Below are 9,733 nucleotides of genomic sequence, written 5' to 3'. Positions count from 1 at the left end.
AACACTTGACGCACCTTTGATTTGGCTTTCTGTCCGTTCTCCTTACAATCTGCAGCCTCATCCTCCTCAGACATGGTGTCTTCCTCTATAACGCTGTTATTGTTGAGGGCAGCATCCAGTTTGTTCAATCGCTTCCCCTCGAGGAGGAACTTCCCCTTCAGCTCCTGCACAGACACCGATAAAATGTGTGTTTATGTGTTGTTAAGCAATTTATAAACATAATGTACCACTCAATAGCTAAATGTAGGGAAGCATATTGTTGTCTTTCAATGGAAAAAAAAACATGTTATTGGTGGCCAGGAACAGACTTGGTAAAGCTTGTTTTTAGCCTTGCCGATTGCTGGAAATGCTTTTTGCAGCTCCTACCGGCCAGTTCAGAGGGGTCAGCGGTCAATGACGGTATAAAAAACAAAACAAAAGCACTCACAGAGCAATGATAACAAAATGCAAAACTTAAGATCTTGTGAACCCACATTATTCAAACATGGAAGAGCAGAGGCTTGAGATTGATGCTATTTTGATTATGTGCTAGCAGTTTAATTTGGTCCTCACATAATGAGGATTGGGTTTTACTTTAATCTCATCAGCTTCGTTTCCCAGACGAAGCTGATCTAATAGTCACATTAATGTAAACAGGAAAGTGAAGTGGTTCATTAACTTAAGAGGTGGAATTTTTAGATGCGGATTTTCTTTGGTGTTTATTTGGGCTTTGAATGTTTCATGAAAAGGAATCAGTGAGCTGAGATTTACACACCTCAGGTGAGGGGAAGTTGGTGGCCATGGTGTTGCCCAGAGGCTTTGAGACCAAAGCATCAGCCAGGATGGAGATCAAGTAATGGGCCATGAGCTTCTGTTGGTCCACGGTGCAGTGGTTCTCCAGGGACAGGATCACTGGGTAGTCAGATGTCTGGAGAAACGAAGGAAACAACCATTGAGGTGAAGCTCTCCTTAACTGTCCGAATGAGAAGAACAGGGATGGATTTGAAATGCAATCATCGTTATGTAACATACTTTGAAGGCGAAGTCTTTGATGGCTTTAATGACGTCTCTAAAGAGCACTTTGGACGTGAGTGTGTATCCGTGGTAAATGACAGGCTCGCCGTTAGCCCCGTCCCAACAGTCCAGCTCCACACAGCGACAGCTCTTCATCAGTGCTCTGCAGGGAAAGAAAACCTTCATGAAAACCTGGGATCACTACACTCCAGCTCTTTTTTTACAACAGGTGGCCTGGCCTTCGCCCATGGGGCCTGGTCGGGCTCAGCCCGAAGAAACAACATGGAACAGCCACCCTGTGGACCCACCACCCGCAGGGACAAGCATTGGGGTCGGGTGCAATGCAGACCGGGCGGCGGGTCAGGCCGGAGGCCTGGGCGAGCCGATTGCCAGCAGCATAGACTAGCTCTAGTCACGAGTCTCGAGTCACCTCGCTAGCGGGGAAAGAGCCGGAGTTGCCCAGGGTGAGAGGCGCCGGGCGGAAGTGGGGATACTCACGAGCCCCCGGCTGAGCGCCGCTGTGTTGGATTTCTCTGAACGAGAGGGTCGCCTCCATGCGCCAACGGGTTGCAGGGAGCAGGGCTCTGACTGCGGTTTGTGCTTATGCACCAAACAGCAGTTCGGAGTATCCGGCCTTCTTGGAGTCAGTGGGAGGGGTCCTGGAAAGGGCGCCGCCTGCCGACTCCATAATTCTCCTGCGGGACTTCACCACTCACGTGGGCAATGACGGACAAACCTGTTAAGTTTTAAGTTTATTGTCATATACACATACGAAATTTGTCCTCTGCATTTATCCCATCCCTAGCTTATTGGGCTGCTGAAAAGCACCCGGGGAGCAGTTAGGGGTTCAGTTGCTCAGGGACACTTCGTCATAGGAGACGTAGCAGCCAAGGATCGAACCACCAACCTTGCAGTTGCCAAACAACCCTCTCTACCCAGTGAGCCACGACTGGACTTGGAGAAGGCTTTCGACCGGGTCCCTCTGGGGTTCTTGTGGGGGTGCTGCGTGAGTATGGGGTGCCGGACCCGTTACAACAGGCGATCCGGTCTCTGTACGACTGCAGTAGGAGCTGTGTCCGCATTCTCGGCAATAAGTCAGACACGTTCCCGGTGGGTGTTGGCCTCCACCAGGGCTGCCCTTTGTCACCGGTCCTGTTCATGACTTTCACGGACAGGATATCTAGGCACAGCCGGGGGGTGGAGAATGTCAGGTTCGGGGGTCTCGGGATCGCCTCTCTGCTGTTTGCAGATGATGTGGTCCTGTTGGCCTCCTCGGATCGTGACCTCCAGCATTCATTCGGCGAGTGTGAAGCGGCGGGGATGAGAGGTAGCACCTCCAAATCTGAGGCCAGGGTGCTCTGCCGGAAACCGGTGGATTGCTCCCTCCAGGTGGGGACGGAGTGCCTACCGCAAGTGAAGAAGTTAAAGTATCTCGGGGTCTTGTTCACGAGTGAGGGTAAGATGGAGCGGGAGATCGACAGGAGGATCGGTGTGGCTGCAGCAGTAAAGCAGGCGCTGCACCGGACCGTCTTGGTGAAGAGAGAGCTGAGCCAGAAGAAAAAGCTCTCAATTTACTGGTTGGTCTACGTTCCTACACTCACCTATTGTCACGAACTCTGGGTCATGACCGAAAAGAAAAGGTCGCGGCTACAAGCAGCCGAAATGAGTTTCCTCCATAGGGTGGGCTCAGCCTTAGAGATAGGGTAAGGAGCTCGGACATCAGCTCCGGAACTTGGAGAGGAGTCAGCTGAAGTGGTTCGGGCATCTAATTAGGATGCCTCCTGGACCCCTCCCACTGGAAGTTTTCCAGGCACGTCCAACTGGGAAGAGACCCCGGGGAAGACCCAGAACACGCTGGAGGGATTATATCTCCCAGCTGGCCTGGGAACGCCTCGGGATCCCCCAGTATGAGCTGGAAAATGTTGCGGGGGAGAGGGAAGTCTGGGTCAGCCTGCTTGGCCTGCTGCCACCGCGACCCGACCCCGGATAAGCGGAGGAAAATGGATGGATGTTGACATGGCTGTTGTCAGAACTCAAGTAGCAGTTTCCCCTTCAGTTAATGTTACATACAGTTTGTTTGTGAAAGTAGTTACTTTATGTAGGCTTCTGTGCTGCTGGGTCCTTTGAGTTGGTCTGCCATCAGGTATGTGTTGTGTGAGGAGGAGATGTAGTAATGGTTGAGGGGCTGGTGCATGTCCTGATACACCGGTTTGTGGGCCGGGTTGAGGATGGAGCCCTCCTCATGGTGCATGTACATCAGGAAGCCGTCTTTGGACATGCGCTTCTTCTGCTTCGCTGGTGGACAGACAGACCCGGTGAATATGACACGATATGTGGATTGTGACCATGTGTCTCTCAATACTGTGTTGTATAAAACTCCTTAGCCCTACCTGTCTCATCCACCTCGTGTTTTTCAATCAGCTTGAGAGCGTCCTCCATGGACACCTCCTCCCTCTGCTGATTCAACAGGAAGTTTAGCAGGTCTCTGGAGCTCATCTGACCCTCTGTTGTAGCGTAATTTCCGAAAATCACATCTATCTCTTCGCGGTCTGTCAGCAGGTCGTAGAAGTGCTTGATCTCTGTGCCCTCCAGGGAGCCTGAATTGGACTCGTCACATTTCTATGATACAATGAAACACATACTAGATTTTAAATTTGGCGAACTTATGCATTTTTTTGGATAACATATCAAGATCTGCAGGACGCAACGGCTTGTTGCGACTCACCTTGAAAATTTCCGCTGCGTAAGTGTCGTCCACTTCGATGTTGACCTGTCTCAGGAAGTGCTTCAGCTCCTTCAGGGTCATCTTGTTGTCCTCGTTCTTGTCTGCTTTCCGCATGCAGTTGATGATCCAACTGACATTTAGATTTAAGAATTATATTTGAACTAATTAAGAACAAAACAACAAATATGGCACAGCAAAAAGGCACTTATCTCCTCTCAGCAGTTCCATTTTAGGAAACACATTTGCAAACACATCCTTCACTAAAAGACCCAGAAGTCAAGGATACTGCTCACTCTTCTGCTGCCGGCTGAGGTTGAGCATGTTGCTCATGATCTTGTCCAGGCCGTTGACCCACCGTTTCGCCTCCTCCCCGCTGGCTGCCATCAGGTCCAGATTTTTCTTGCGGCCCTTGAAGATGATGGAGAAGCACTGGTCTTCAACACTGCTGTGGGTGTGTTTATTAAGCCCCTCAGACTGACGGCCCTTGCGCACTGAATCAATGTCATCGATGGAGACTGTTTGGAGAGATGAAGGGCTTCGTTAGAGATTTCCCAATTTAATGATTTTCCTGTAATTTAGCCGTTATCAGAAGAGAATAACTGTTGCACACTTCAAGTTTAATGCAAAAAATTTATCACAGAAATTGAACATTAAAAATTGCTTTTTCTGTTGATTACCAATTCTGTCATCAGCAGTGGTGATAATTGTTAATAGCTTCTTAGAATCATATATACAGTAGTTTTCAGTGTAATAACTTGGAACAACCACGACCTCGCTTGAAGTCACACTTGGCCCTTTAAAGCAAACCTTGACATCCGCCCTTAGACAAGTCAGTATCTTGTGGCAGCAGACTTTTAGTCCTGGTGTGCACAAACACAGATCGCCACAAACTGCTTTTACATCTTATCTACAGGAAGGCTTTTGTTTCTGTGTGGTAGCTCGCTTCTGTGTCCTTCACTCATGAGCCACACCAGTTGAATATTTACACATCCGGCAAACACACAGCAACATTAGCAGTCATTTGTGTTGCTATGTTTTTAGCCCCCTACGACCAATACTCACTCTCCTAGCTGTGTTTTATGCTGAATCAGCTCCTGAGGGGAATATCTCGGTCTTTACCTTCTAAATGCAGCACTGCGTTCACTATATCAGCTAGATGCTGACTTTGTCTGTCTGCTGTAAAGTTGTGGGCGAAAAAAACAAAACTGAAAGAGCTGAAGGACACAAAGAGCGACCCCTTTCCCATCACATTACATTATTTGATTCACTATAGAAATATTGATTAGAGCAGTTTTATAAGTAAAACAACTTTATGTAGTCTGGAACAACTGAGAAGATGAATGCAAAATGCAGACATAAATGGTGGTGAGATAGGATCTTCTACAACAGAATTTTTTGTTACTACATGTCATGTAAACATGTTACATAGCAACAGAAGGTTGAGCTGGAATCTTGTTTACCAAAAACTGAACTATGCAACAGTTTTTAGATTAAGAGCCCTCAGAGACGGTCTAAGAGATGGCCGCTCAGACATTTTGTTGTTGTCTGCTGAACATCTGGATCCTTTGGCAACACAAACACATTCCATGGAGATTTGATAACTGCATTTAACGTTTGATGCAGTCCGGCCTCACTTGATCTTCTCGCCTCACACACTGGCAACACGTGGGCAAAACATAAAATGTTATGATCGACATACTATATTGTATTAAACGGCCACACAAAGAGAACATTTACTGAAGGTCTCTGCACACAAAGCCTGTTTTCACCCATACATTGGGGGTGTCCTGCTCTGTTGTTGAGCAGCTTAATGTACGGAAGAGCATGCACGGCCGCGCATGATGTAATCACGCTAAATGGCAACAACCGCCCTGGTAACAAAACACCAGAAGCTTAGCTAAGAGGCCATATGTTGAAGCTGGGTTACAATCACAGTGTCTCCACCCTTTACATCCTACAGGCTGGGGAGTCTGGTGAAGAGCGGCCATTGTTCCTGAGAGAATCCGAGACTGTCTAGGGGGCAGAATGAATCTGAAGGTCAGACTACTCGGAGAGAAAAACTCCGACAGTGAGGGGGCGGTGTGGAGATACACACCCTACGCTTGGTGGTTTACTGACTGCTGCTGGATGAACAAAATACCTTGGAGGCACTCACCAGAAGGGCAGTGTTTGTTTAATCAGCGCTTGCACATTATGCCCACAAAAACAGACCACCGTAGATTAGTTTAGGGTTGTGAATTTGGATAATTTTCAAGAGAGTCCAATCTCTCCACAATGTCCACGTCATGTCATCCGTGTCCTGCCCGGCATTGCTTGAATACCAGATGAAATTGAATACAATGAGATTATTGTGCAAGTTCAAAGTTCCTGCAGCTGTTTTCAAAACTCTTTTCTTCAAAGAGAAGACAGCATTTAGCAGGGATGAGGGTGTTTGTTGTTGGTCGGCCATGTCCGTGTGTGAATGTAAGCTTACGATGGCGTATTAGATGTATTAAATCAGTATGTAGTTCTCTTCTGAAAAGGCCCAATTCATGACAACGTCAAGTCTGGATGCTTATAATAATATGGTGATTCTGGATTAAAATCACGAGTCTTTCCTTATTGCTAAATACAGAAGTATAATTTCATTAGATCATCCACTGCAGGCATAATACACAGCAAGTGGCGGCGTCTGTGGTGTGAGGTTGATCCAACTGTGCAAAGTAAAGCGGTGTGGTTCCTTCACAACACAAACACTACTTTTTGCAGATTCAATTTTCAATTTTGAGTGGTTTTCTTGTAAATTTGTGAGTTTTTTCTCTGAAATTTACAAATGTATTCTTGGCAATTCTAAGTTTTTACTCTGAATATTACTCCCCCATATACCTACAATAGTCCTGATACGCTGTCGTATGAGACCGACCTTAAGGTTCCCATTCAGCTTGGGGTCGAGGTTGGAAATTCAGAAACTGAAAATGACATGCAAAACAATAACCGCCTACATACCAAATCTGTTCAGACTTGTTTGAATATGAACTCATGAATATTGTTCTGATGTGATAATATTATCAATACCTTTATCTCTGTGCCAAATAGCAGACTGACAGTAATATGAGGGAGTTGTATCATGAGAAATGTGTTCTATTTATCCTCCTCATGTGATCCTGACAGTGTGTACACGCCTGTGTATCTCTGTGTTTGTGAATGCTATCAAGGCAAATGGCAGTCACAGAGTGTGGGAAAAAGAGAACAGGAGCTTTTTACAGTCTATTGGGACTAATGAGAAGTGAGAAGTGGGTGGAGGGCATTTCTCTCACTCAGTGGATGGTTTACAGCCACTTCATGGAAATGTGTCTGTAGAAATGAAACAACTTCTGCTCCGGTGAAGCAGCAGAAGAATCTCTTGGTTAAAAACAATACGTGCTTTAGAGTTGATCGGTAATTGTGGGTAGCTCGAGCCCACAGGAAAGCAATAAAACATGCACGCTTATCTCCTTAAACAAGGAAATGACTGTGACCTCGAGGCCCGTCTCTCAGCTAGTTTGGTCATGTTAAATATCAGCTTTGACACATGACCGTTCACACGACCGTATCGATCGATATCACCTCTGGGTCTATAAGTGGAAGATTAGGCGCACTGCTCTGTCTTTCAGTGTTTGTTCAAGGCTCAGGCTCGGGACAGAGGTTATCAGGTCTGGTGGCAGCAGCCGCCGCCGGGATTGGAGGGAGATCAGAGAGGCCCAGAGGACGCATCCATACATTCACACCCCGACAGTGGCTTACTACACCAGAAATCAGAGGGAAATAATCTCTCTCACACACATGGACAAACACTAGTATTTTCCAGTCAGTCTTTGGTCTCACAGTAGTATGTAGAATCTGTGTGAGTTCAACGTCACCACCGCTCACATATTCTGGAGTAGCAGTGGGATTTGAGGGGTGCGTTTGCAAGAGGCTATTGTTGAGATCTGAAGGGAGAACTCTATGTTGACAGAATAACAGCAGACAAATGAACAGCTCAAGAAGACAGTGGGTTGGACGAGCTCAAGTGAAAAAAACTCACACAAACTGGAACTCAGGAGGATTCCAGGCTTTGTACTTGTAGAAAATGTTGTGCATTATGTCAATAAAAAGATGTAACTCATGTAGAAAACGACACTCACAAGTTTGTTTCCGCCTGAATATTTTGTGGGACTCATACCACAACGTCTTGCTGTCTTCCTGCAGTTTGAAGAAGCGGTTCTTCTTCCAGGCCCTCGAGCGAATCTTGATCAGCTCCCCGCCGACCAGCAGGAACTGTAGATCTGGATCTCCCTCCAAACCTGCAGGGGTCATACACAAATCTAATCAATTTAAATGCTGTATCATGTACGATGCACTAGCAAGGGGCTGTTTATATAGAGGGAAATTATGACATTGTTACTAAGGAAAAATGTGTGATAGTACGTTTCCAACACACAAAATGTTTGTCAGGTTTTCAATTCCTTCAAGAGATTCTCCAGAAAAGTTCATAAAGTTGGGAGGACTCACAAGAGACCCGCCACAGACTCACAGAGGCTGTTTATGAGCCTCTGAACTCGCTGCAGGCAGCGAGGAGGACCAGGCAAAGCAGCTCGAGAGCTTCAAAGCCGACTCTGCTCAGTCAGGCTTTCCATCCGCGTGTAGTGGCAGCTTCTATTGATTGTCATCTCCTTGTTCATATTATCTACTTTACCGTGAAGGAGAGGTCCTTAGTCACCCACCAGGTCTATGTTATGAAAAGAGAACAACAAACACTTCCCATATCTGTGTCTTTGAAGGAAGTTTATGAAAATCAGATGCGTTTTCTTTTTTTCCTTCTTTTGCAGTGTCATCAGTTTCAGATGTGAGGTCGCCTACACCCTGTGAGGCAAGCTAGGGCAAGAAGATGCCTGGGATAAGGTGAAATGCCTCTGAGGAATTAGGTAATGAGGAAGTTTCTCACACAACCTAGGAGGGAGGCGGGGTGCTTTTTGTTTTTTTCCAGTGAGTAAGTAACTGATGCTCCAAAAGACCCATGTATGGCAGAGAAAGGGTTGAGCAAAACAAAACAAGATGGTGCAACAGTTTGTCGCTGTATCAAAGTAGTATTTGCTTATAGTGCTTTATAACAGTTTGCATTGAAACACGGTCACAATATACAGCACCACCATCAGGCAGGGAGGCACACAGCATGTATGATCATATATTATGATGCTCGAAGTCAGAACATTATATACATGTATTTTCTTTTCTTTTAAAAACTTCCAAGCTACTCTTTGATACAGATGAAATAAAGTCACAAAAACTCTTATTGCCAAAAATCCCATGAACATAAGTACACTAGATATTTCCCACCCCCCACTGCATGTGAAACACTTCAGGTGAGCTCTTGGATGCAGTAGTAGAAGAATTCAACAGGCGGTATAAATCTGTGCGTCACAACACACCAACTCACCGTGTTTCCCAGCTGTGCCATTTGACTCCATTCTGATTCCAGTCAAATTATATCACCATGAGCCGAGTCCTCTTCTCCTCCAGAGTATAGTGTCACTTATGTTATAGGAGTCACCACAACCATACACCAGTCTGTTCGTTGTACGTAGGGATTAGATGCAACATGTGTGGCCCTCTGAACCTATCCACACAATGCACACTTAATGCCAGCCCATCAGGCTCTTATACGCCGTCAGTCCACACCCACTGCCACACCGGTCTGACAAGTCCAGCACCGTGTTTGTCGTTAAAACATTCATTCAGCTGCTTGCCAGTGAGAAACTACACCTATGGATGGAATTCAACAGAGACTAAAAATTAGCATGCACTTGGTCCAATGCAAACCTTGATAATATTATGTTAAATGAGGGCTTTACTATGTATCCTATATGCTTAACTCAGTGCTGTGATTTTATGTAACATTCTGGCACAGAGAATGATCTGATTTGTGCAGGGTGTTGTCCTGGTCTGGTACATACCTGCCATTTGTGCTCTAGCCTCTCCCCTCTGGCTTTTTACACTGCATAGTTAGTGTTCAGAGTG

General features: G+C 46.2%; 1 protein-coding gene across 1 annotated transcript; it reads right to left on the bottom strand.

Annotated features, from left to right (window-relative positions):
* Nucleotides 1-14: 14 nt before the first annotated feature.
* LOC116377876 (1-phosphatidylinositol 4,5-bisphosphate phosphodiesterase delta-1-like) lies at nucleotides 15-9,331 on the bottom strand (the record flags this gene model as incomplete). The annotated part of the gene is made up of 9 exons (XM_031839632.1): nucleotides 9,153-9,331; nucleotides 7,861-8,019; nucleotides 4,005-4,233; nucleotides 3,719-3,848; nucleotides 3,384-3,612; nucleotides 3,087-3,288; nucleotides 1,012-1,156; nucleotides 755-907; nucleotides 15-164 (listed from the first exon to the last, which is right to left on the bottom strand). Coding segments are annotated over exons 1-9 (1,428 nt in total), but the record flags the coding sequence as incomplete, so codon positions are not given.
* Between the last annotated feature and the right edge of the window lie 402 nt (nucleotides 9,332-9,733).

Source organism: Anarrhichthys ocellatus, unplaced genomic scaffold, assembly GCF_004355925.1.
Source record: "Anarrhichthys ocellatus isolate YVR2014 unplaced genomic scaffold, GSC_Weel_1.0 scaffold1790, whole genome shotgun sequence".
Taxonomy (NCBI): domain Eukaryota; kingdom Metazoa; phylum Chordata; class Actinopteri; order Perciformes; family Anarhichadidae; genus Anarrhichthys; species Anarrhichthys ocellatus.
Note: the sequence above shows the minus strand (reverse complement) of the source record. Positions and strands in the feature narration are given on the sequence as shown.